Here is a 27,921-nt window from a genome sequence, read left to right as displayed (position 1 = left end):
CCTAGGAATTACCCAGGGTTCTCTGATGTTTGCCGCTCTGGCTGCCCTTCCAGGTACAGAGGGGACCGCTGATCCACATGTGCCAAAGCTGCTTGGGTTCTGCGGCTGCGCTGCAGTGGGAAGAGCATGCGTGGGAAGAGAGGGGCCCACGTCTCAGAAGGCCCAATGTGTATCATTTGAGAGCATAGACTACCTAGGTCCAGAAACCTAGCTGCACTGCTTACTAGTGTGTGACCTGCAGCAAGTTATTTGCCTGTTTCCTTGTCTAAGGTGGCTTACTCACATGACTGGCAAGTTGGTGATGGTTGTTGGCAGGAAGCCTCAATTCCTTCCCATGAGAGTGTTTTTACAACATGGCATGTGGCTTCCTCCCAAAGGGAGCAATCCTAGAGACCAAGGATGAAGCTTTTATGACCCAGTTTTTGGAAGTCATGCATGATCATTTTCTTAATACATTCTCATCAGAGACTAGTCACGATTCAGTGTGGGATGATATACACAAGGGCTTGAATGCCAGGATATGAGGATCACTGGGGGCCATTGTGGAGGCTGCCTAACACAGAGAATTTACTTGCCATAGAAACAGTCCATTTTATAAAATCTATAGTAATTTCATTGTAAATTTATGCACAGCAATTTTTATAAATAGATTAATTAGATTTCCAGGAACGATAGCATGATAAGAACAGACATTTGCAAAATGCTCCTTCTCTAAACCTGTCAATATCATGAATATTGATCGCGAGAGAACATTTATCATGAATAAGCACACATACGTGGATGCACATAAACATATACACTACAATCTCTAAAGAGTATCAACCAGTAGAACAAATTGATAAATTGGACTTCATAAAAATTAAAATCTTCTTAAGAGAATGAAAAAGACAAGCCACAGACTGGAAGACAATATTGCAAATCATATTCTAATAAAGTACTTGTTTGTGTGTGTGGTTTTTTTTTGGCAGCTGTCCAGTAAAAGGGATCGAACCCTGGACCTCGGTGTTATTGACAATACACTCTAACTAACTGGCCAGCCCTAATAAAGTACTTGTATACAAAAAATATAATGGACACTTAAAACTCACTCATAGGAAAATAAACCAATTAAAAAAAATATTGCGCAAAAGATTTGAACAGGGCTGGCCAGTTAGCTCAGCTGGTTAGAGCAAGGTGTTATAACACCAAGATCAAGGGCTTGGATCCCCAAACTGGCTAGCCGCACCCCCCCCCCCAAAAAAAAAGATTTGAACAGACACTTCACCAATGTGGAAAACAATTAAATACATGAAAGATGTTCAACATTATTAGTCATTAGGGAAAAACAAATTAAAACCACAATGAGATAGCATTACACACTTATCAGAATAGCTAAAATTTAAAATACAGACAACATCAAGTGTAGGCAAAGATGTATTGGAATTGGAACTCTCATACAATGCTGGTGGAAATGTATAATGGCACAATCTCTTTGGAAAACAGTTTAACAGATTCTTTAAAAATTAAATATACACCTATCTTATGATCTAGCTATTGCACTCTTGTTATTTACCCAAGAAAAACAAAAGCATATGTTCTTACAAAGACTTGGACACAAATTTTCATAGCAGCTTCATTTGTAATAGTTAAAAACTAGAAACAACTCAAATGGCCATCAACAGGTGAATGGATAAATGAATTGTGGTATAGCCATACAGTGGAATACTTCTCAGCAATAAAAAGGAATGAACTAATGACATATGCAATAACATGAGTGAATCTCAAAATAATTATGCTGAGTGAGAGACACCAGACAAATAAATAAATAGTACAAACAGTGTCATAACATTTACATAAAATTCTAGAAAAGGAAAATTATATTGAAAGAAAACAAATCAGTGCTTTCCTTTTGCTGGGGGCAGGGGAGGAGCGAGCTGGGATGAAGGATTATAAAAGAGCATGAGGAAACTTTTGGGGGTGTAATTATGTTTGTAATCTTGATTGTGATGACTATTTGACAGGTATCCATATGTTAAAACTTATCAAATTATACACTTTAAATATGCATGGCTTATTTCATGTCAGCAATACCTCAATTTTAAAAAAAGAATATACTGGAAAGACAACATAATCTTAAAATGCATTGTGTCCTTAAATCTAACCCTGTTAGTTTTAATCCTGATTGGACAACCTAGAGGAAGAAGACATCCATCAGGGAGAAAAATCTGCAGGCTAAAAGTACTCACCGAGTTCCAGCAAATACTAATAAAGAGGAATCAGCAACAAGGCACATCCTACTGAAATTACTAAACTTTAAGATATAAAGTTCTACAAACTTCCAGACAAAGTAGTTTCTAAAAATGAAGCAAAATCAGGCTGCCTCAGACCTCTCCTTGACAATATGAGATGCCAAAACACACAGAGCAAGGTCTAGAGCAGTGCTTATCAAATTTTAATGTACCCACAAATCATCTGGTGGTATTGTCAAAGTGTAGAGTTTGATTCTATAAGTCTGTAGTTCTGAAAGCCTCCAAGGTGATGCCAGTGCTGCCGGTATTTGGATCACATTTTGACAGCAAAGTTCTACAAATGGATTTTGAAGTTTATATGGAAGAATGGACAAAAAGACAAGCTTAGAAAATTTGGGGGAGAAAAAAGGGAGAATTTGCTGTACCCAGATATCAGCACATACTATAACATTAATCATTTCCTTGGCTGGACTCCTACAATAACTTCCTAACTAGTCTCATTCATTTTTCACTCTTACACCCCTAACAACAGATTTTCTGCACATTAGTGTGAATGATCTGATAAAAAGGTTGTATAAAACTCAAAAACTCTTTAAGAACCACCATTGCTCTTAGTATGAAATCCAACTCTTTCCTATGACCTTACCTAAGGTCCCATGTGACCTGCCCCCTGCATCTCTCTACAACTTCAACTAGCATAACTATCTCCCTAGGCTCTGTGTAGTTTAGCCACTCTGGCTTCCTTTCTCTTCTTCAAACAAGTCAAAATTTTTCCTACCACAAGGCCTTTGTGTTTGTTCTTCCATCAGCCTGGTGTTCACCCCCCTGGTTTTTCCCTTCTTTTTCATCTCAGCACAGGTATCACCCGTTCAGTGAGACTTTCCCTTACAACTCTGGGTGAAGAAGGCTTTGTCCAGTTGTACAAAATCAAAGCCACACAAGAGGAGGCCCACTTCTCTCTCTCTCTCTCTGGCCTTATCTCTAACCACCCTGTCTGGCCCTTTCACTCCTGAAATACTTGCCTTCTCTCTCTTGCTCAAAAACTCAAACACTTTTAAAATTGTTCACACCTTAGAACCTTGCTGTTCCCTCTGCCTAGTTTGCCCCCTCACATCAGTCTGTTCAAATATCACCTCCTCAGAGGCCCTCTCTGACCTTCCTCCACTCCCTGCACTGTAGTCACTTTCTATCCCCTTACCCACCTTCCCATTTAAGCATGTATCACTCCCTGACAGTGCATTACACATTCACTGGTGTTTTTTCTGTTTTCCCTACTACATTTTACAGCTCCGTGAAAGCACTGTCCTGGTCACCATTGGCACAAATCAGGAACTCCATAAATATTTGTTACATGAAGGAATCCACAGAGTAAGAGCTCAGTAAGTCTGTAACTAGTATTATTACTAGTATTATGGCATGGCATCCAGAGGCTGCTTGCTCAGTATACATTTGCTGAAGAAACAAGTCCCCAGGCTTATGCTATTTTACATACACAATTTACTGAGCAAATGTATTCCCAAAAAGACTTTTCCTGCCTAAGTTGGTAGATTTCATCTGTAAAAAGTGATATGGATTTCTAGTTCCCAGAAAATTTTACTAGTAGGTGCTTCCACCTCACCAGTTAAATGACTCTTCTCAAAAATATGTGCTCTCTCCAAACAAAGCTATCTCATATCTGAATAATCTCATTTTGCCTCAAATTACTTTCCCCAAAAAACACACACTTTCATGTACATAGACACACATACACACTTGCCTGGGTGCCCTGCAAAGGGGAAGCCAGGTTAGGCTCCAAGTCCTGTACTGACTTCTCTGAGAGCTCATCTAAGACAGGCTGTTAGGAAGCCCAGCTCCCCTGGACCAGCTGCCTGGAGACAGCTGCCTTTCCCTGGTTTCCTGCACCACTCTCTGATTTTGGAAAAGAAAAAGCCTTAGGATCTAAGTGAGAGGAAGTCAAGAATGAGACTGACCTTCTCTGGTGGCCCATACATGCATTATTCCCCATTATCACCAAGTCTGGAATTGGTTAACTCCTAGAACAATGACTGTCCTCACACCCCAGGGCATCCTGGCCCCACCTTCACTGCAGTTACAGCTGTTCCTTCATTTTATTGCTCCATCCACTTGCTGGCAACATGCAAGCCACCACACTCCACTGTCCAGAACTGAGTCTCAGAAAGAGGAGAATCCTGGCCTCAGAGTGACCTTGGGTTAGAATGGAAAATAGTTTTTACTATTGTGACCAATGACCCTGACCATGACCTAGAGAGGTGGCCCCTGGAAAGAAAGCAGGCAGAGCGTGGCTGGACCGATATGGGCTACAGGAAAAAAATGCAGGTGGAGGATTGGGTGTTCTGAGTCTGGCCTCAAAGGCTGTCACTGCAGGGCCAGAGCACCAGCACACAGGTGCCCTCCCCCGTGCCAGTGCAGGGGCTCCACCAGCCCACGATAAGCCGGATGTATGACGGGAGCCCAGTTCTCTCTAGCAAGCCCGCAGGTTTCCCCTCTTGGTGTTGTATTGGTTCAGGATGCTCAGGTAACCCTCCTACACAGCCTGGTCCTCCCGCCGCAGTCAGTGTCAGAGATACCCTGCTGCTTTGAAATGCAGCTCTGCCTGCCCAGGCCCCAGCAGCAGGCTACAGGTGAGGCATCAGTAAGGCCTGGGAGAAAGCAGATGTTTTGGGGTCCTGCTTGCACTCCTAGCTGCCCCACATGCGACTGAGATTGAAAAGCCAAACTTCTTGGCCTCAAGAGTGTGATATCATATAGGAAATGGCTGTTTGCACTTCTCCCTAAGCCTTCACCATTCCTAGGACCCTGTCCAGGGGCCGGACTGATAAAGGTGAAAGTTTTAACAGTCTCCAGTCTGTGCTCAGTGGCTGCACTCTCTAACACCTGAGGACTTGTTAACACAGCAAGCTTTGACATACTGAGTGTTAACCTTTCCCCAGGGGAAGGCTACAAACTAGAGACTTAGCTTGACTTCACACTATAAACACAGAAGACTATCAGATGAGCACATCACAATTTAGAATAAACTGTAGGAGGCAGAAGTTTCCTGCACAGCTTGCCTCATTGTTTTATAGTATAGAGAACAGGGAGTGTACTGAATGAGATATTGTTGAAGGTGCTACTAAGAAATCTCAGCATGGGAAGATAAGGGCTGGGGGCAAGGGCAGTCAAGGAAGAGGAAGGAAATACCCCGCTGGAGGCCTGTTCCTCCCAGAAGCATGGCAGTGCTGGCTGAATTAAAAGAGAAATCATGCAGTCACATTGTTTTTGTTACCACCATCACAGCTTCCACACTGGAGTGGCTGTGAAAATATAAGGATAACCGAGAACTATAACCACAACTGAACCAGACAGAGAGCTGTAATCAGACAGCCAGGCTTGCAGCTGCTGACTTGACTGCGCACATACATTCCAAAGAGAAAGACCCAAGATACACAGAGATTCACCCTCACTCAGTCACAGCCAGAGGTGCCTGTTTATCCCAAAGACAATGAATGCCAAGAGGAAGTCAGAAGAGACCAGTTTCCTGCTTTCCATAACCCCATCAGCTCTTCTACCCAACACTGGCTAGTCACAAACCATCAACAAAAGAAGATCTGAATGTACAGACTAAGAGAGCCCACCGTGAGCCAAGAAACATTAACAGAGGATGATCAACACTAAGGCATAACAGACTGTCAAAGGTACATTTCTAAAAGCTTCCTGACAGGAGGGAAAAACTATCCTGAAATGCTCCTCGGTTATTTAGTTGTCAGGAGGCATACAGCAATGGAAGCAAGGGAAAAGGTGGTGACCAAAGAAGTTAGAAACAGATTCCTTTTAAGTGTCTGATCAGCCCAGTTAACCACCCCCTCACCCCAGAGTGGGGCCCTAGAAGCCTCATTTACACTACAAGACCTAGTCTCCCACCCCTGCTTCCCCTAGGTGTAGACCAGAAGTGAACACCTAGGCTAAACTGGGCAAATCAGATTCTCCCAGGAATTTAGAATTAAGTTTGGGAGATTCTAACTTACTTTGACCTGGTCTCTGGAACAGAATTGTAAACTTGGGACCTCTGGCAACTTCTGCTATGTTGCTACGTACAGAGAAAACAGGAGAGACAAGAGGGGAGAAAGGAACATAAATGAGGAAAGAGCTGAGACTGAGCCTGGGTGTGCTGCTTGTTATTCCTGACTGCTTGGATATTCTAGACTGCCCAGCTGCATTCTTGCTCTTGAGTGCCAGAATACATGCAGAAATCACTTAATAAATTAAGTGTACTTAACGTTTATTCAAGTAGGTTTCTGCTATGTTTAATAAGTCCTAAATAACATACTTAGCTAAGTCACTGGTAAAAGCAAAAGTCTGAAAATGAAAAAACTCAGGTAATAAGACACCCATACTTTTCCTGAAGAAAGTGGGCAGTCCTTATGAAAAATCTTAAACTAGCAAGTAGAGGGGGATATGAACTGTTTTTACTCACACTTATGACACCAAATGTGTGTTTTTCTCCCACACTAACAACAAATTCTCCAACTCTTTGGTATCTAATCATTCAGCTGGGTATCTAATCATTCAATTCTGGCACTAACTACCCAGAGTAGGTGTCAAACCCCACAGGTTGGTTAAGGGCTCAGTCCCACAAGACTACCCCCACTTCAGATGTCAATCATGAGTCCTGGGCCACCTGTACGTCTGACTGACAAGCTATTGTGGAGAAAAATATAACTTTAACATGCGCAATTTGCTTCTGTACTAATGCTTGCTAAAAACGAGAAAACATAACTAATGCCATTTTAAGTAAGGCAGCTTCTAAGGGGTTATGTAAAGACCAGGTGGGCCCAGGCACACTAAATTCCAGGAAGGGATTAACCACCACCCGGTCCCAGGAACTGACCCATTCCTTATCTAGAGGCCACCTGGCCACAAGGAAGATAAACGATTGGGAAATACACTGTTCCTTATCAGTGTGCCAGCCGCTAAAGCCCACCAATAAATCTAAAGGTCACCTCAGATAACCCGTAAGCAGTATACAACTCATCCTGTTGCAAAAAGTCTGTCTAAAAAAACTGTATAAAAAGTGTCTGTGTTAGGGGCTTGGGGTCGCTCTTGTCCAGGAGACTGAGTGACCCCAGCATGCTGGAATAAACTCCTCTTGCTTGATTGCAACGGTCTCTGTCTCATGGTCTTTGTGAAGCGAGCCATCCCAACGTGTGGGATTTGTGCTTGGTGCATGAGTCTTACATTTTTGGTGCGTTGGCTGGGAAATAGCTCTCTCTCCAGGACCAGAGACTAGAGAATGGAGGATTGCTCAAGCAGGTACCGCGGTTGTCTCTGTCTGTCTGCTTTGTCTGTCTTTGAGTCTTCTTTGTTGTTTACTGTAATCTGGTTTCGGGTTTTTCAGTGGCTCCAGGACGGAGACACTGATCTGGTTTCAGACTTTCTGAGGCTCCGAGGTGGAGCCATCGGTCTGTAGTGGTCATAGTAGTGGGTAGACGTACCAGCACGTCACAGCCACAGGAATCCTGGAGGACACTCCAGATTCCTCTGTGGGAGATAAACAAGTTCAGCTCCCCAGGAGATCTCTAGGAAGGAGACCCCTCCCAAGTTCTCTGATAATCTGGTTGTGGCACCCGTGGCAGGGGCGCATCAGTGTTTTGGTTTTTGTTTGTCTGGTTGCGTGTGTGTGGGGAATGACCATTTTCTGGGGCAACATGGGGCAGACTGTCTCTACCCCTTTAAATCTGACTCTGAAATACTGGACTGACATGAAGGCTAGGGCTAATAATTTGTCTGTTCAGGTCAAAAGGAATAAATGGGCCACACTTTGTTCTTTGGAGTGGCCGACTTTCCAACTTGGGTGGCCCGCTGAAGGTTCCTTCTCTCCGCCGTTGATCACAGTGGTAAAAAGAAAGATTTTCAGTTCTGAAAGTAACCCAGACCAGATACCTTATATCATTGTCTGGGAAGATCTAGTCACAGATCCTCCTCCATGGGTCCATCCCTTTGTCCCCCTAACAGGCCCGTTGGCTGTATTTGCGCTTCGAGGAATAGAAAAGAAACCAGAGGTCCTGCCATCCACTGACCCAGACTGGCTTCTTTCTGATCCTCCTCCCCCTCCCTATCCCCCTTCTCTCCGATCACAGGCAGCCCGGCCGTCAGCTCCGCCAGAGGACCCACAAGAACCCGAGAGAGAGTCTGCTCAAGGGACACGCAGTAAATGAGTGGCTTCTCCAGAGGCAATTCCTATCTTCCCCCTGTGGGCTTATGGTCCTCCTGATGAAGAGGGCAACCAGACCTTACAGTACTGGCCTTTCTCTTCTTCCGATCTTTACAATTGGAAATCTCAGAATCCCCCTTTCTCTGAAAACCCCCAGGGTCTCACTAACCTTGTAGAATCCCTTCTCTTTACTCATCAGCCCACCTGGGATGACTGCCAGCAGCTCCTCCAGGTCCTGTTCACAACCGAGAAGAAACAACGAATCTTCCTGGAAGCTCGGAAGAACGTTCCAGGGGACAATGGGTGACCTACCCTCCTCCCTGATGTTATAGAGGCAGGATTCCCATTGACCAGACCAAACTGGGATTTCAACTCGGCAGATGGTAGGGAACACCTGAAGGTCTACTGCCAGGCTCTAATGGCAGGTCTCTGAGGGGCAGCAAAATGCCCCACCAGTTTGACTAAGGTAAGAGAGGTAATCCAGGGGACGAATGAGTCTTCGTCAGCATTTCTGGAGAGACTCATGGAGGCATTCGTCAGTTTACCCCGTATGATCCTACTAGTGAAAAGCACAAAGCTACAGTGACAGTTGCTTTTATTGACCAGTCTAGTAGAGACATCAGGAAGAAACTGCAGAAGCTTGAAGGGTTACAAGATAAGTCATTGACGGAATTAGTGCAGGTGGCTGAAAAGGTTTATCATAATAGAGAGTCAGAGGAAGAAATGGAAGAGAGAAAGCAGAAAGAGCAGGAGGCTAAAGAAATAAAGAGGGAAAAGCGCCAAGAAAGAAATTTTCACAGAATTCTGGCCACTGTAGTCAGGGAAACTAGGGAGCCCAGTAAGACAGTACCGGGCAACAGGAAGGGACCCCTGGCAAAGGATCAATGTGCGTACTGCAAGGAGAAAGGACATTGGGTCCAAGAATGCCCCAAGTAAAAGAAAAAGCCTCAGGCCCCCAAAGTCTGGGTCATGCATAAAGACAGCGATTAGAGGGGATGGGGTTCGGACCCCCTCCCCGAACCCAGGGTAACTCTTCTCTAACAGTGGAGGGGAAGCCTACTCAGTTCGTGGTAGATACTGGAGCTGAAAATTCAGTATTACAACAAGCAAATGGATCCCTTCTCAAAAAGAAGTCATGGGTACAAGGGGCTACAGGGTACAGGCAGTACCCATGGACTATCTGAAGAATGGTGGACCTAGGCATAAAAGTGAGTATCATACATAGCCGGGGCCACCAGAAAGGGAATTCCCCCATCGCCAGGGGAAATAACTTGGCTGATTCTGAAGCAAGGGTGGCAGCCCACGGGCCCGCGTCTATTCTGTTAGTTAATGTCCCTAAGCTAGAAAAGCCCAAGTTTAAATACTCTGCTGAGGATGTAGCAGTGATCTCAAGGGACTCTGATAACCACTTCGATCAGGAAAAAGGGCGCTGGTATGCAGCGTCAGGCAAGCCAATCTTGTCACAAGAACAAGCATGCATCATGATCAAACAAATGCACCAATGGACTCATCTGCGAGTAAACAAATTGGCCCAGACTGCCCTGAGGACAAAATATCATATCATAAGGGTAAAACAATTAGCAGAGCAGATAGTTAAAAGCTGTGTGCCTTGTCAAAAAGTAAATGTCTGTAAAAATACAGCGGGACCTGGCAAGAAACTCAGGGGAGACAGACCAGGGGTGTATTGGGAAGTAGATTTTACAGAGATCAAGCCAGGCAGATATGGTTACAAGTATCTCCTAGTTTTTATAAACACCTTCTCCAGATGGGTAGAAGCATTCCCAACAAAACAAGAAACAGCCACCGTCGTGGTCAAGAAAATCCTGGAAGAAATCTTCTCACCTTTGGGGTGCCCAAGGTAATTGGGTCCAACAATGGACCCGCCCTTGTTGCCAAGGTAACCCAGGGAGTGGCCAGACACCTAGAGGTCAATTGGAAATTACATTGTATCTACAGACCCCAGAGTTCAGGACAGGTAGAAAGGATGAACAGAACTCTAAAAGAGACCCTGACTAAATTAACCATGGAGACTGGCGTAGACTGGGTGGTGCTCCTTCCCTTGGCCCTGTTTAGAGCTAGGAACACCCCCTCCCAGTTCAACCTGACCCCCTTTGAAATCCTCTATGGTACCCCTGCCCCCTTGACTTTACTGGGGGATGCCTTTGAACCCACTTGCCACAGTAACAGTGACTTGTATGCCAGGTTAAAAGGACTGCAAGCAGTGCAGAAGGAAGTCTGGACACAGCTGGCGGCCGCCTATGAGCCTGGGACCCCTGAAGTTTCTCACCAGTTCCAGGTTGGAGACAGTCTATGTGAGATGACATCGCTCCCAATCTCTGGAACCCCGCTGGAAGGGACCTTACTTGGTGCTTTTAACAACCCCAACGGCTGTGAAGGTAGACGAGATCTCCGCTTGGATCCACGCCTTGCATGTAAAACCCGCATCACCAGAGGACCAAGGACCAGGAGTCACTGCCTGGAGAGTCCAGAGTTCCAAGGAGCACCCCTTAAGACTGAACATTGTTCGGACACCCTAAATGCTGTAAGATGAAAACTCTCTTGCTCCTCTTATGCTTAACCATTCTCTTCCAGGGTGCAAGAGTTAGCATCCCACATATCCCCCAAAATTTCACTTGGTATGTTGTAAATGGGGTGGGAGATACAATCTCGAGTCAATCCAAGGTAACTACAGGAGGGTGGTGGCCTGACTTATTTCCAGATGTGTGTAAAGTAGCCTTAGGAGCCCCAGGCAACTGGGATTTAGAATACTTTGATAGCCATAAACCCCCTGTCACCCCCAGACCACCAGGCCGCCCTGGGATATCAGGAGGGGTAGGTTGTGCGACCCCTTCTAGAAGGAGTTGGCTAAGTGCTCTCACCTTTTATGTATGCCCTGGGTTCCACCGCAACAGGAAACTCAGCTCCCAGTGTGGAGCAAAAGCAGATTATTTCTGCAAGAGCTGGGGGCGCGAGACCACGGGAGACACATATTGGGGCCCATCGTCATCCTGGGATTATATAGAGGTAACTGCTAATTATATCCACCAAAAGATTGTCCCTGCCTGCAAGGGATGGTGCCACCCCCTCCGAATGTCCTTCACGGATTCGGGGAAAAAAAGCCATTGGATGGGAAAAGGGATTTACATGGGGACTACAGTTTTATAAAACAGAATATGATGATGGGCTGTTGTTTACCATCAAACTCAAAATAGAAACCCAGTATACTGCCATAGGCCCAAATAAATACCTAATTCCAGGGGTCAAACCAAAGACTACCCCAGCATCCCCGAGTACCCAACCAGAGTCCTCAGTCCCAACTGCAGAGACAGAGGCAGCAGCACCAAAGGATATAACTCAGTCCCCTGAGCCTAAGCCTCAAAAACAAACTGGGTTATTCCGCTTAATTTCTGAAGCCTTCAAGGTCTTAAATAGTACCAATCCCAATGCTACCCGCTCCTGCTGGCTTTGTTATAATGTTGCTCCTCCATATTATGAAGGAATAGCCTTCAGAAATAAAATTAATACTGCAACTGATGTCTCCAACTGTCGTTGGTAGCAAGGACAGGTCAAGCTCACTCAGCTGTTACGGGGCAAGGAACATGTGTGGGAAAAATACCTTCCTCACACAGCCAGCTGAGCAACCAGACTCTTAACGTGACCCAGTGGTCTAGTGACACATATCTGTTGCCCCTTCCAGAAGGATGGTGGGCCTGTGCTACTGGGGTCACGCCCTGTGTTAGCTTACAGGTCCTAAAAGAGACCCAAGATTTCTGTGTCTTGGTTCGGTTGTTGCCTTGGCTCGTTTATCATCCCTATGAAGAACTATTATCATATTGGGATAAAAATAACGGGAACTACCGAACCAAAAGGGAGCCCCTAAGTATCACGCTCTCTGTCCTCTTAGGCTTAGGATTGGGAGCAGCTGGGGTGGCTACAGGAGCTTCAGCTCTGGTTATTCAACATCAGAATTACCAAAGTTTGCAGGCAGCCATAGATGCTGATATTAAAGAAATAGAAAATTCAATTACTAAATTATAGGAGTCCCTCACCTCTCCTTCTGAGGTGGTCCTACAAAATAGAAGGGGACTAGACCTCTTGTTCCTTCAGCAAGGGGGACTCTGCGCTGCACTAAAAGAAGAATGTTGTTTTTAGATTGATCACTCAGGGGTAATTAAAGACTCCATGGCCCAAATCAGGGAAGGCCTAGCCCAAAGAAAAAGAGAAAGAGAACAAAATCAGGGCTGGTTTGAGTCACGGTTCAACTCCTCACCCTGGCTCACGATTCTTGTGTCAACCCTGTTAGGACCACTAATTATTTTAATACTGCTTCTGGCCTTCGGTCCCTGCATTTTAAATCGCTTAGTAGCTTTTGTTAGAGAACATGTTAGTACTGTTCAAATTATGATGTTAAGACAACAATATCAGGAATTAAATCAACAAGAGACAAGTATTTCACGATTGAAATATGCACAAGAAAAAGGGGGGGATTGTGGAGAAAAATATAACTTTAACATGTGCAATTTGCTTCTGTACTAATGCTTGCTAAAAACGAGAAAACATAACTAATGCCATTTTAAGTAAGGCAGCTTCTAAGGGGTTATGTAAAGACCAGGTGGGCCCAGGCACACTAAATTCCAGGAAGGGATTAACCACCACCCGGTCCCAGGAACTGACCCATTCCTTATCTAGAGGCCACCTGGCCACAAGGAAGATAAACGATTGGGAAACACACTGTTCCTTATCAGTGTGCCAGCTGCTAAAGCCCACCAATAAATCTAAAGGTCACCTCAGATAACCCGTAAGCAGTATACAACTCATCCTGTTGCAAAAAGTCTGTCTAAAAAAACTGTATAAAAAGTGCCTGTGTTAGGGGCTTGGGGTCGCTCTTGTCCAGGAGACTGAGTGACCCCAGCATGCTGGAATAAACTCCTCTTGCTTGATTACAACGGTCTCTGTCTCGTGGTCTTTGTGAAGCGAGCCATCCCGACGTGTGGGATTTGTGCACGGTGCACGAGTCTTACACTATAAATCAGAGGTTCCTGCAACTGCCTCCTCTTGTTTTGCAATGTGCTAGAATGGATCACAAAACTCAGGAAGGCACTTTACTTACCATTACTGGTTCATTATGAAGGATACTGCTCAGGAAAAGCCAAGCAGAAGAGACATGGCAACATATGGGGGAAGAGGCCCAAACCTTTCAGGCCTTCTCTAGGTGCATCACCCTCCCAGCACCTCAGTGTGTTTACAAACATGGAAGCTCTCTGAACACCCTTGTTTAGGGTTTTCATGGAGGATTCATTACATAGGCATGATTGATTACATCATTGGCCACTCATTAACTCAATCTCCAGCCACTCTCCCCTTAACAGATTTTGGGAGCTGGAGTTAGAAGTTCAAAGTCTCCAATCATAACTTGGTCTTTCTGGCAGCCAGACCCCATCCTTAAGCTATCTAGGGGATCTCAGCCACCAGTCATCTCATTACCATATAAAAAGACACTCATCACTCCAGGGACTTCAAGGGTCTTAGAAACTCTTGTGTCAGGAACTGGGGACTAAGACCAAACAGGAGTATAACAAAAGATGCTCCTATCACTCCTATCACTCAGGAAATTACAACGGTTTTAAGAGCTCTGTGCCAGGAACTGGGAATGAGGATCAAATATATATGTTTCTTATTGTATCACAATATCACAGGGGTAAAAGTGTGTTTGAATATAACCATTTCACTTTCAGAGAAAATAGAAACTCCTTGATAGAACACTTTGTTGGAATTTAAGTGATGAATGAGTTTATTTTTACACATCGGTTTTCACCATAAACTACCCACGGCCCTTTTCAGAAAACACCTGAATATCTATTAAATGCCAGACAACCTGGTAACACCATCCCCTTTGTTAAAAAGAATGGCACATTATTCATCTGTCTACTCTCAGCACCTAGTATAAGTGCTGTGGGGGGTTGGGTAATAACATTTGTGTAACAATGTGGAAAAACCTCTAAATGCCTATTGAATGAAAGGACAAATGACAAAATAGAAGTCACTGGTCAGAAACCCATAAATCTCTTGGCCATGAGGTCTGGAGCAGATCCTTTTATTTTTCCCTACACTCCTTTCTTTTTTCTCATCTTATAATCTGCTATCCTCCAAACGTTACTTAGAAGTTACTTTTTTCCTGCAGACTGGCTAGTTGAGGAGTCTCTCATTCCTACCCTTTCTTGCTATACTTCTCCCAGAAATCCTGAGGCCCTTCTGTTTAATGGTGTTTTGAAGAAGTAAATAGGACAAAAAAATTGTGTATGCATACATGTCTGAAATATGGCAAACAAACCAGTCATTGTCACATTCCTACATTTTTACTGTTTTACTTAGCAGTGATTCTGGGCTCTGCATAATCTGGAAGCTCTGACTGTAGCTGGAAAAATAAATTTGGTTTTTGCTTTTTCTTCTCCTAAATCCTAGGTATTGTACAAATCTTATTGAGGAATAAATTTTTTTTAAAAAATCCCCAACATCTCACCAACCATTTACATTTCTCCTTATACCAAGGAAACTTTTAGGGGGTGATGGAAATTTTCTGTATCTTGTTTACACAACTGTACTCATATAATAAAACTCATCAAACTGTATATTTTAAAAGGATGAAATTTATCATATTTAAAGTGTGTATCGACAAACCTGACCAAAATCAAAACCAGTGTCTCTCAACGCCCACTCTTTCAGACATAATTTTATGCTGTTAACCTAACACTGTACATATTATTTTCTTAGTACTATATTCCCAGTTAATTTTTTAAAGTACATTTTCATGTTGTTACTGTCCTAAAGCAGTGATTCTGACAAGGGTCAGGGCCTCTAGGCACTACACAGAAAATACAGCCAAACAGGTGAGAGCATAAAATCTGGTAAGACCAGTGTCTTAGTTCATTTTTGTTGCTATAACAGAATACCACAGACTGGGTAATTCATAAAGTTTAATTTAGCTCATGGTTCTAAAGGCTAGGAAGTCCAGGGTGGAGGGGCTGCCTCTAGTGAGGGCGTTTTTGTTGTGTCATAACATGGAGAAAGCATCACATGGAGAGAAGGAAAGAAGGTGTATGTCAGCTCAGATCTCTTTTCCTCTTCTTATAAAGCCACTAGTCTCATCATGGAGGCTCTCCTCTGATGACTTTATCTAATCCTAATCACCACTTAAAGCCCCCACCGCTTAATACTGCTACAATGGGGATTAAATTTCAACATGAGTTTTGATGGGGGCATTCAAATCATAGCATTCCATCACTGGTGCCCCAAAACTCATGTCCTTCTCGCATACAAAATACATTCATTCCATCCCAAAGACCCCCAAAATCTTAACCCATTTCAGCATCAACTCAAAAGTCCAAAGTCCAGATTGTCATCTGAATTAGATAAGGATGAGACTCAAGGAATGATTCATCCCAAGGCAAATTCTCTCCAGCTGTGAGACTGAAATCAAATCAAGTTGTCTACTTCCAAAATACAATGGTAAAACAGGCATAGGATAGACATTCCCACTGCAAAAGGAGGAAAGAGGCACAGAAAAAGGGTAATTGGTGCCAAGTTAGTCCAAAACTCAACAGGAAAAACATTAAACCTCATAGCTTCCAAATAATCCTCACTCCATGGGCCACCTCCTGAATACAACTGGGGGAGTTGGTCACCCAAAGCCTCAGGCAGCCCCAACCCTATGGCTTTGCTGGGCTCAACCCATGCTTCAGCTGTCTCAGGTTGGAGTCTCATGACAACAGCTCTGGCATTACAGACTGGCATTGCATGCTGTTATCACTCCAATTCTAGGTGCTCAGTGGCAGTCCTGCCCCTGTGGGTCCACTAGGCGTTGCCTAGGGACAATCTATGGCAGCTCTGACCCTACATTTCCCTTCAGCATTGCCCTAGTAGGCTCTCTGTGGAGGTCTACCCCTGCATCAAGTCTCTCTGGACCCTCAGGCTGTTTGATACATCTTTTGAAGTCTAGCTGGAGGAAGCCATGCCTGCATAGCCCCTGCATTCTGTGCACCTGAAGAATTAGCACCACTTGGATGCTGCCAAGGTTTACAGCTTGTATTTTCCAAAGAGGTAGACTGAGCTGCACCTGGGGTCATTCGAGCTACAACTAGGTAGCCAAGGAGCACTGTGCCAGAATGAGGAGAGATCCATGGCTATGCAGGCCAACAAGTCCATGGATAGTGCACTGATACTGTCCCCTGAACTGTTCTGCCCACCTAGAGTTCTGGGCCTATGACGGGAGGGGCAGCTTCAAACTCTCTACAATGCCTTCAGGGTTTTTCTCCCATTGTCCTGATAAATAGCCTCTAGCTTCATTCTATCCATACTAATCTCCTTACCCACTGGTTACTTGGTCACACTCTTGATTTTCCTCTGCTGAAAATGATTTCTCATTCTCTACCATATGGCTAGGCTGCAAATTTTCCCAATTTTTCCACTCGTTTCCAATTTAAAGATAAATTTTATCTTTAAATCATCTCTTTCCTCTCTTACTTTACTGTAAGCAGCTAAAAGTAGCCACCCTTAACACTCTATTCATGGCAATTCAGGCTTTTTCTAGCCTGTCCCTCCAAAATCTTCCAGCCTTTACCCATTACCCAGTTAGTTCCAATGCCACTTCCATATTTTCAGGTATCTATTATAGCAACAATCCACTTCTCAGTACCAACTTTCATTCTTAGTCTGTTTTCTATTGCTATAAATGAATACCGCAGAATAGGCAATTTATAAACAATAGAGGTTTATTCAGTTCACAGTTCTGGAGGCTGGGAATTCCAATATTAAGGTTCCAATATTTAATGCAGGGCTCCTTTCTGTGCCAAGATATGGCAGGAGGCATCATATGATGAGACACAGCAAGCATGCACCTCAACTCAGGTCTCTCTTCCTCTTCTTAAAAAGCCATCAGTCTCATCCTGGGGCCCCAACCTGATGACCTTATCTAATCCTAATCACTTCTTAAAGGCCTGACCTCTTAATGCTATCACAATGGGGATTAAGTTTCAACATGAGCTTTGTGGGGACATTCAAACTACAACAATCAACATGCTTAAAACACTTCTTGGTGTTACCAAAGTAGTTGACGGAGTTTGGATGTACTGTTCTCCCAGAACTCGTGTGGAAATTTGATCCCCAATGTGGCAGTGTTGGGAGCTGTTTGAGTCATGGGGGCAGACCCCTCATGAATGGATTAATGTTCTCTCTGAGGTGTGAGGGTAGTGAGTGAGTTCTCACTCTATTAGTTCCCATGAGAGCTGGTTGTTTAAAAGACCCTGGCACCTCCCTCTCTCTCTTGCTTCCTCTCGACATGAAATCTGCTTGTATCCACTGGCTGCCTGCCAGCTTCTGCTATGAGTAGAAGCAAACTGAGGCCTGTACCAGATTCAGCTGTCCCAGAATCATAAGCAAATAAACCTCTGTTCTTTATAAATTACCCAGTCTCAGGTATTGTGTTATAACAACACAAAAATGAACTAATACAGTAGTTAAATATAAAATTTATTTAAAAGTACTACCAATCACAAATTTAGACTTAAATCACTGGAGAATCCGGAGTAGGTAAGAGAACACATCCATGTAGCTGTATAGTAACTCATGAGGAATGGACTCACTTCTGAAGCAAGAGCTACAGCAAGTTATGGTTTGGGTTCTCTTTTCCTTGCCTCTGATGTTTACCAGTGCAATACCACTAAGTTCACTCTGTGTATAATTTTAGACATTACTACACTCAGGCACCTACCCTAAACTGCACAAGCCCAAGTCACTTTTTGCACCTACATATTTAAGTGGGTATTGAAATTAAGCAAAAAAATGTATAGGAATAGAAAAAACAAAAAACAAAACAAACAGAAAACTACATCCCCTTCCAATCAAGTTTAAAGACATAATTTTACATTATTGCTGTCAATGCCTACTCATCACTTTATAATCTTTTCACTGAATATTTGGTTGATTCCATACTTACACAAGACTCTTATAATGTTCACTATCAAGGTAATAAAAAATTCCAAGGCTAAGATTCTCCCCACAGTGAGCCTTGCCACTGACCCACCAAATGGCCCTCCTTAAATCCTGAAAGCAATCATTGGATACTTTTTCTGATTATCTCCTCCCATGGGCTTTTCACTTCTCCTTTATCTCTAATTACAATGGCCCATCTCATCATAATGCCATATCCCCTAAAACACAAAATGTTCTGCAAACTCTTCCAACTCCAATAGTCACAGAAAGCAGATGCAGCCTGAAGGTATAGGCCAAAACTGGACACTATAAAGAACAAATACTTACATTTCTTACCCAGAAGATAAAAGAGAGTAATCAAACCTGGTCCTTAAGAGTGAGAACTTAAAAGGGAGGTGGGAAAACAGTAATAACTTACACAAGACAAGGGCAGAAGAATATCAATAAAGACATGATGAGGAGTCCAGTGGAAACCCTAATAATTCAAGATGCAATGGGAATTAAAACACGATGGGGCTCATGGGGAGTGAGACAAAGGATTCAGGCTACAAGGGGATGACTTCCCAGGAGAAGTAAGATCCTGAAAAAAATGCACTATTTGGACAGGTGAAGAGCTGGCCATCTCAGATGAAGGGAATAGAAGGAAGAGAGGCAGAGAAGGAGGAAGTAGCACTGTATGTGGAGAAGACAGGGGAGGTTCTGGTGGGGCTGGGGCAGAGCACACATGTTGGGGAAGCAGAGAGGAGAGGACTGCTGAGGGGCAGTGGGGCTTTACTGTGGATGGCCCTGTTACTTGGACTGGTTTCTTCTTGGTATGCAACTTCTGATGCTGAATGAAACTTGCACTCCATTTAAAGGCTTTCCCACACTCCTTACATGTGTAAGGTTTCTCTCCTGTGTGAACTCGCTGATGCTGAATCAGGGTGATCTTCTGATTGAACCTCTTCCCACACTCCTGGCACTCATAAGGTTTCTCTCCAGTGTGGATTCTCTGATGCACTATGAAGCGGGACCTACAGCTGAAAGTTTTCCAACATTCATTACATTTGTAGAGTTTTTCCCCAGTGTGGAACCTTTGGTGCTGAAGAAATACTGAACTACGATGGAAGGCCTTGCCACACTCTTTACATTCATAAGGTTTCTCCCCAGTGTGGATTCGCTGATGCTGTATCAGGACTGAATTGGAGCTATAACTTTTCCCACACTCCTTACATTCAAAGGGCTTCTCGCCAGTGTGAATTCGTTCATGGATAATGCAATCATGGCTACACCTGAATGCCTTCCCACATTCCTTACATTTAAAGGGCTTCTCTCCAGTGTGGATTCTCTGATGGCGAATCAGTTTTGAGTTGTAGCTGAAGGTTTTCCCACAGTCTGTACATTCATAGGGCCTCTCTCCACCATGGAGTTTCTGATGCTGAAGAAGATGGGAATTTTGACTGAAGGCTTGTCCACATTCCTTACATGAGTACGGTTTCTCCCTAGTGTGGATTTTCTGGTGCCTTGACAGTTTTGAGTTATATCTGAAGGCTTTTCCACATTCTTTGCATTTGTAGGGCTTCTCATCAGTGTGAGTTCTCTGATGCTGGTGAAGATCTGAATGTGGGTTGAAATAACTGCCACATTCACCACATTTATAAAACACCTGTTCTTTAGGAAGGCCCTCCTTTGTAATAAGATGTGTATTGACACTACTGCTTCCTTCCAATTTCCTGGCTATCTCCTCTTTTTCCTTGGTGGAGGATTTATTATCCTGGACTGTCAAATCTGTGCAATCTGCTTTCTTTGAGTTTGTTTTCTTCCCCGTCTCATACAGTTGCAATTTCTCTAAACTGTCCTTGAAGTGAGGGTGCTGGGGAATGTCCATCAGCAAACTCTCCACTATTAGTCTGTGAGATTCTGATTCTTCAGAAATGTTCAGGTTTGGAGTTCTTTCCTCATTCTTAGTTTTGGTTTTACCACCTAGCACAATAAAAAGAAAACATGAGTCCCTTATTATTTATGCTAGAAGGGGAAAAGGATGAAGCACTACCAGTTTGCATAGGAAACATGTATTTTTGGAGACACAGTCACCCATTGGTGCCCCAAAGGGAAAATAAAAACACAGGAAGTGGAGAAGACAAGCAATGCCATAAGGATGACAAAAACAGTGAGACAGCAGAAGCTGTTGATGGAGGCAAATGGAAAAAGAAAAACTGGAATGGGGCGGAGAAGTCACAGGAAGAGGAAGCAATGAAGAAATCAAGTGAGGAAAGAGATCTCTACACTGGAAAAGAGAGCTGGGTGAGCAGCTCTAGTGCTACATGGTATCCAGAGGGTTGGGAGATGCTGTCTGCCACAGAGGATCCCAAGACCCAATCAAGCATGAAATCTGTCCAAACACTTTACATATTTTGTCATTTTAAAAGAGATATTCCCTATCACAAGCATGGCTGGAGAAAAAACAATTTGTAACACCGCTGGCTAGGAAGGGTTCATAAGAGGACTACTATTTCAAAACATATGTGCTGTCCTCTGGGAGAGAATCTGACCCCTGAAAGCAACAAAGACAAGCCGGGCCAAGAACCCTGCCTAGACTGGAGACAGCAATTGGGGTGGGAGTGGAAGGTTTCCCCTCTTACTGGTAGAAACCTTCTACAGCATAGAAACCTTTTTTGTTTTGTCTTTTTAGTACCAAAGGTCAAATGAAACTTCCAGCTAAATGTTTCTTGGACCCTGCTGACCAGGATTCTTATTTTAGATCCTAATCCAGTACAGACATGCATAAACACACATACAACTGAAACAGAAGCAAAAGTTTCACAAAACAATATCCTGTATAAGAATGATACATTCCCAATACATTTTATACCATTTTGGTCTAGTTTATTTACATCTATAGTCTAGTCTAATTTTTATTTAATTTTTAGTTTTTGGTTTCAGTGGCTGGCCAATATAATCTAATTTTTAAATGCTGATCACAATTCATTGATGAGTTGTAACCCAGAGTTTAAAGAACATGGTTCTAGATTCTCAATAACAGTGGTCTCCAATTGTGGTCCCTGAACCAGCATCATCTGGAAACTTGCTACAAATGCGAATTCTTAGGCCCTTCCGCAGTCTACCTAATTAGAATGTATGGAGGTGGCACCCAGCAATTTGTGTTTTAATAAGCCCCACAAGTAATTCTGATGAACACCAGAGTTTGAAACCTACTGATTTAGAAACAAAAAAGACAGATTGAAGCTGTTCTTTTAATTAAGACTGTACTGTTCAATAATGTGGCCACGAGCCACCTGTGGCTATTTAAATTTAAATTCATTAAATTCATTAAAATGGAATAAAATTAAAAATTCAGTCCCTCAGTTGCACTAGCCACATGTCAAGTGCTTATGTGGCTAATGGCTACCATATTGGACAGCACAGATATGTAACATTTTCGTCACCGTAGAAAGTTCTATTGAACAATGCTGGCTTAAAGCCTTTGGCATGCTAAATAGACAACATGCAGTTGTGGTAAAGGGAAATACCGACAACTTCAGGAAAGCTGCTGGAAAAGGTGCTTCGTCAAGACAACCTGAAGTGCTAAAGTCAACTTAAAGGTATTAAGACCGAAGTGGGGGGAATTAGAAAGGGGCACTTGATGTACAGAGTCTCTAAATAGCATAAAGGATTAGGAGAATATGAGAACAGGGAAACTGAATGAGAAAGGCTACACACCAAATCTCTGGATTTTTTTTACATTTACCTCAACTCAACGTCTCTCACACAAAAAAAGAAACCATTCATTCCCAATACATAAAAAAGTTTTTTTTTCAAAAGCTAACTTATAATTCAGTGTGCAGGCATTCAGAAAAATTCCATTCTCATGTACAGTTTCATACACACACACATAACACAAACAAAATGTTATGAAAGTAAGTTCTTACCATATTGTGTTTATGTTCCTAATTGACCAACAGAAGCCTATTTTCACTACGAGAGTTTGAATCTTTTACCTTTACAAAGAAAAATGACAGAAAACGAAATGCTTGAACTGGTCTTTTCCAGTTTGGAGCTGAAGCTCTAGTGAGCAACACTTCCTTGAATAAAAGTGACCATTTTCATCCCCACAACAGCCCTATGACAGGAGAAAATGCTTTTTCATGTTAAATCGCTAAAAGAAAGGAGAGGCAAGGCTGGAAAGGAAGATGGAAGGTTCTGCTGCTCACCTGCACACATGCCTTTCAGGGATTCTCCCCCGACACGTGTCCAGGGATCCAGGCCCCTTGGTGCTTCCCCTTGTTCCAGCTGGAATATCAGATCTGGTTTGGGGAATGGAAATGCTGCTAAAGGAGAAAGAAAAGGAACAGGAAGCTGCAGAGAGTCACCACTGTCCTCCCTCAGTCTACTCTCTGCTTCACCAGGTGAAAAAAGCAGCAGCAGATGCCCCGGGAGACTAAGTGGGGTCAGTGAGGAGAGAATCTGGGGAATCGCAGGAAAGGCTCGATGTTTATTCTAGCCTCTACCTGAGAGGCCAGAGAACTCCCACAATCATGTGAGGTATGTACAGGGGGGTCCCAGGTCTCTCACACATAGAGGTGGGGCCAAGGTCTCCTCCAGGGAAATGAAAGACTGAAGGAATGAAAGTGGGGCACCAGGAACCTTCTCAGATCTCTCTGTACCCAGAGCAAAGCCCCTCACAGTAAAGTCCCCACCAAGAATCAGGGAAGAGGGGAGTCCTGTTAAAAACCAAAGTGAATCCAGATCTTTCTCCATCCAGCTACTCCTTGAAATGGGATGAGGGAGCTCAACTCATGGAGCATCAATCCTGGTGGTATTAGAGATCTCAGATCTAAAAGGAGGAATCTAGGAGTCCCCAAGAGTAGAAGCTGAGTTTCAGAGAGGGAGGACTTACCCAGGGAAGCCACATTTGCATAATTCTCCAGCATCACCTCCCTGTACAAGACCCTCTGCGCAGGGTCCAGGCTGGCCCATTCATTTTGGGTGAAGTACACGGCCACGTCCTCAAAGGTCACTGGCTTCTGAAACAACAGGCTCCTCCTCAAGCCCTGCATAGAGCAAAGGGGTCTGAATTCCAGGGAAGGAATAAATCTACTGGAACCCATGGCTCTGAGCCTCAAGGAAGGTTTATACTGGCAAAGAGAGCCACACAACACCTCAGTCAGGGGCAGCCCTCAACCAGCGTTCCCACTCTCCCTGTACACACCTTGGAGGCCCCAATATTGTCATTCTAAGCATGTAGCGCAGCATCTGTTGTTCTGTCTGGTGATCACGTTAACCCACGTATGGTTCCACGAGCCAGGTTTGTCTTTCTCGCATGTTTTCTAAATCGACCAAAGAAGGTACCTGTCTTTTACCTTGCCTCCATTCATCCTGAAGCACCCATCAAGAGCCCTCCACTCAGCTTCTTTCTGGTCTTCCTTCTCCACATCTTCTACTATAGACAGAGGAGTGATTCCATTGGGATAGAGTTCCTTTCATTCTGGATATTTCTCCCTCTTCCTATCATCTTGCCCTATCAGAAAGCTGGTTCTCCCTAGAAGGCAATGTGCAGTGTCACCTCCTCTTCTCCTGACACACTTGAGTCCAGTGACAGGATGGCAGTCTCCCGCCCTCGTGCAGAGACCTGCCCCCTGATCACCTAAGCTCTGGGTGACATGCCAATGTTGTACTCTTCACCAGGTGTATCTCTCTCTGTCTCTCACTGAAACTACCTTCAACTTCTTGAGAATGAAGGAAACTATCACAGGTTTTTTAGGGTTGTGTACCTTGTCCCATGCCGGTTACTTTTACATCAATTTGCTCAATCATTACAACACATCTGCAAAGCAAGAATTATTATTTCCATTTTCAGATGATGGGAATCAGCATTGTTAAGCACTTTGAAATACGCAAAAGGGAGTCTTCTGTGAGTACTTATTACAAGGTTGTGTAAAGAAGCAAAAACTTCAAAATGAACTGACCACGTCTATATAAATTAGTCCCACTATAACATCTCTTTCTGACTCACACTGTACTCTAGCCCAGTTCATTATGTCAATAACTTATTCTTTGGGCTTAGTCCCTTCTGGGAGGAAGGAATATAACTATAGGAGTTCTAGAAGATTTGCAGTCATCATTGTAATTGGTTCTGGCAAAAATCAATGGATGCTAAACCTCAGAGAGAATTTTGATGAGGAGCAAGTTATCTGCATGATCTTAAATGTCTCCACATAGATTGTTTATTAGTTACAAGGGGGAAATAGTAACAATACAGTGAAGAAATCAGATAACATATTGACCAGGAAGTTTACATGTGGCTGCTGTGACTGAGGAATGGCATTTTAAATTTTAATTGACTATAATTTAAATAGGCACATGTAGCTAGGGGAGTTCTTATTGGACAATGCAGAATAGACACTTTGCTGATCCCAAATGCTAATGATCTGTCTTACTTTCTCCAGAGTCGACAGCTGTGGACATGGACCTCACCTTCATTCCCTTTGTTATGCTCTACTCCTCCATACCTCTGAGACACCTCTCTAATTATCAATGCATTGTTTGGTTCCTTGTTTTCTGGAACATTTAGCTTCTCAATATCCTGCTGCATATGTGACCACTCTGCTTCTGTCCTTTGCTAGCACTTACTCTTCCTCCATTATTATGTGGGGCTGTTAATTCCCCTACATGGGAAGTAGGTTACAGACCCAGCACGGCATAGTGACAAACAGCACAGACTTTAGAGCTGGTGTTCTCAACATAGGGGCAATTTCGCCCCTCAGGGGATATGTGGCAATGTCTGGAGACATTTTTAATTATCATAACCACAGCATGGTCGTGGTGGTGATCCTACTGATGTCTACAGGGTAGTGGCCAGGAATGCTGCTGAACATATCACAATGCACAGGATGTCCCCCACAACAAAGAATTATCTGGCCACGAATGGAAATACTGCCAAAGTTGAAAAACCTTGCCAGAATCCTGGGTTCAACTCCCATCCCTGATACTCATTAGCTGAGTGATTTTGGATGAAATACTTTGTTGTACCGCAGCTGCCCCATTTGTAAAGTTGAGATAATAGCAGTACCTCCCTTACAGGGCTCTTGTAAGAACTGAATGAGTTAATATGTGTAAAGAACTAAACATCACCTGGCACATGATGTCATATAAATTCAGCACTTATTACAACCACAGATGAGACTGGGAAAACTTCCTAGAAGATTCTAAATAACAAACGTTCCTCATAGAGAGTGCAGCAAAGACTGACAGGTGTGTGTGTGTGTGTGTGTGTGTGTGTGGTGTGTGTGTGTGTGTGTGTGTGTGTGTGTGTGTGTGTGTGTGTGTGTGTGTGTGTGGTGTGTGTGTGTGTGTGTGTGTGTGTGTGTGTGTGTGTGTGTGTGTGTGTGTGTGTGTGTGTGTGTGTGTGTGTGTGTGTGTGTGTGTGTGTGTGCTTCCTATCTTCCTTAGTAATAGAACCCTAATTCTACTTGAGGTTGCACCCAGCCCTGACAACTAAATGAGGCCAATGAAATGCAAGTGTAAACATTGTCAGGGAATTCTGGAATGAATTCTAAAAGAGAGCAAACTCAGTGGAGAGGTTCACCTTTTTTGGCATTGCCTCTTCTAGCTGAAATGCACACATGATGGGTGGAGATCAAGCAGCCACCCTGGACCGTAAAGTGACCTAAAGCATGAGAACCAGTGCTAAGATGATAGAGAAGAAAGAAAAAGCCTAAGCGCATGATAATAGTGTGGCTGCAAAACTAGCCCTGAATGGACTCTCCCAGACTTCTTTTGCATGAGAGTTCTCTACCTTTTTTAAGCCACTGTTACTTGGGTTTTTCTTAGTGGACCCTAATCCTGAGTGACAAAGCACCAGGAGAGAACAGACTGCCCCCACAGATGTTTAAACATTTCCTGATTTGTAGGAGCTAATTTTGGCTGAAGTGCTCAAACAGAAGTGGATGGTCCAATGTCCACAAAAAGTAGCTACATACACATTGTCTTTAAGTCTCTGGATTGAAGCTTTTTCATTTCATAATACATCCATCACATGATGCCCTTAGCTTTCTCACTACACGATCCTGGACACTGGAGAAAAATTCAGTAAAATCAACTGCTTCCAATGCTGTATAAATTTGTGCCAACAAATGATACAGGCTCTCATAGAGGTTAAACCGCTATCTTTGCATTGTGCTAAAGGCACAGGCTTCAGCTCCAAACTCAGCATTCCTCCAAGAATACACCTCCCTCATCAATACATACTTTCTAAATGCTCCCAGTTTTGGCTTCACTGTACCCTAACTGAGTGGTCTGCAGGGCAAACTCCTCCCATGGGAGTACCTGTCTAATCTCAGAAGGTTGCCTTCCTCTGTAAATTGGGATACAGACTAGCAGTCCTCAAAGTTTAACTTGCCCCTTAATTCCCCAGATCTTGGGAAATGTAGATTCTGATTCAGGAGATTTGGATATTTTGAGATTCTGCTTTTCTAACAAGCCCCCTGCTGATCCTGAAGCTACTCATCTGGGGTCCACACTAGAAGATTTAATGTATGTAGATTCCCACTTTCCAGAATTTCTTGGCTGGTGCTTCCTTCTTTCCCAATCAACCTGATCCTCCCAAGTTTACCTACTCTCCCTCATCAACTCCCCTAGCATATCTCTTTGCCACGTTGGTGGATGCAAAGCTAAGCACAGGACTGGCCAGGTCAGGTTTCTGGGCCTGTACTAACTTTCTTATCTGTTCTGAATATGGAAAGCTGGAAGAAAGCTCAGCTCACCTGGGACAACACAGTCTGGAGCATGGTTGATGACCCAAGGCTTCATGCACTGCCCTCTAGGTTTGGAAAAGCAAGAACTTGCAGAGCTAAGAAGAGAGAGAACCACAATGAAGCTGATACTGTCTTGTTTCCCACACTTGCCACCTCTTCCCCTCTCAGTCTCTGACACTATTACTGGAAACAAATATTCTTAGGACATTCTGGCCGTTCTCAATCACCTTATCCACTGATTAACGGGGTGCTGCAAATGCTACCATTGTACATTCTCCTGTAGATCTGCCTGGTGAAGCTGGAAATTCCTAGAAAGAATAGCTACGAAACAAGAGTCAAGAACTGCAGTGGATTAGTGGCTTTTAAGAAAATCCTTGGCCCCACTATAAAAATGCATTATTAAGCAGTTTGTACTGAATGCTTATCTAGTGATCTTGGCAAATACCTAAAACGAGCCTCTGGAGAGAAAAGTCGAATATTTGGGACCCCTGAACCAACCACGGGCTGCAGGGCAAAATGCAAGTGGTGATTTAGCCTCCGGTTGAAAAGAGCCAGGCGCTCAATGACCCGGTGGGCGATGCTGACCGAAGACCCGACCGGGATCTGAACGCTCCACCCCGGGAAGCAGGCGACTCCACACATCATGGGCCCCCGCCCTGAGTACCGGGAGCCAGAAGATGTCAGGCCAGCTCTTCGGGACCGGAAGGTCAATCGCGCCTCTGCGGGCAGAGGGCTGGACCCGGGCTCGGGGCGGCCGCGCGGG

General features: G+C 43.8%; 1 protein-coding gene across 1 annotated transcript; it reads right to left on the bottom strand.

Moving 5' to 3' along the window:
- Positions 1-8: 8 nt before the first annotated feature.
- On the bottom strand, positions 9-27,800 carry ZNF619 (zinc finger protein 619). The gene is made up of 6 exons (XM_063113376.1): positions 27,657-27,800; positions 23,303-23,456; positions 22,617-22,730; positions 19,538-20,388; positions 19,220-19,369; positions 9-110 (listed from the first exon to the last, which is right to left on the bottom strand). Exons 1-6 carry the CDS (start codon positions 27,798-27,800, stop codon positions 9-11), a joined length of 1,515 nt encoding a protein of 504 aa, XP_062969446.1.
- Positions 27,801-27,921: the final 121 nt, after the last annotated feature.

The sequence above is a fragment of the Cynocephalus volans genome, chromosome 11, assembly GCF_027409185.1.
Source record: "Cynocephalus volans isolate mCynVol1 chromosome 11, mCynVol1.pri, whole genome shotgun sequence".
NCBI classification, from domain to species: domain Eukaryota; kingdom Metazoa; phylum Chordata; class Mammalia; order Dermoptera; family Cynocephalidae; genus Cynocephalus; species Cynocephalus volans.
Note: the sequence above shows the minus strand (reverse complement) of the source record. Positions and strands in the feature narration are given on the sequence as shown.

Coding starts and splice junctions, on each gene's coding strand:
- ZNF619 (XM_063113376.1), bottom strand. CDS start 27,800: ATGTGTGGAGTCGCCTGCTTCCCGGGGTGGAGCGTTCAGATCCCGGTC. Junction 20,389..22,616: donor CCTGAAAGGCATGTGTGCAG/GTGAGCAGCAGA, acceptor TTATTGTGCTAG/GTGGTAAAACCAAAACTAAG. Junction 111..19,219: donor CCAAGAAGAAACCAGTCCAA/GTAACAGGGCCA, acceptor TTCCCACTGCAG/CGCAGCCGCAGAACCCAAGC.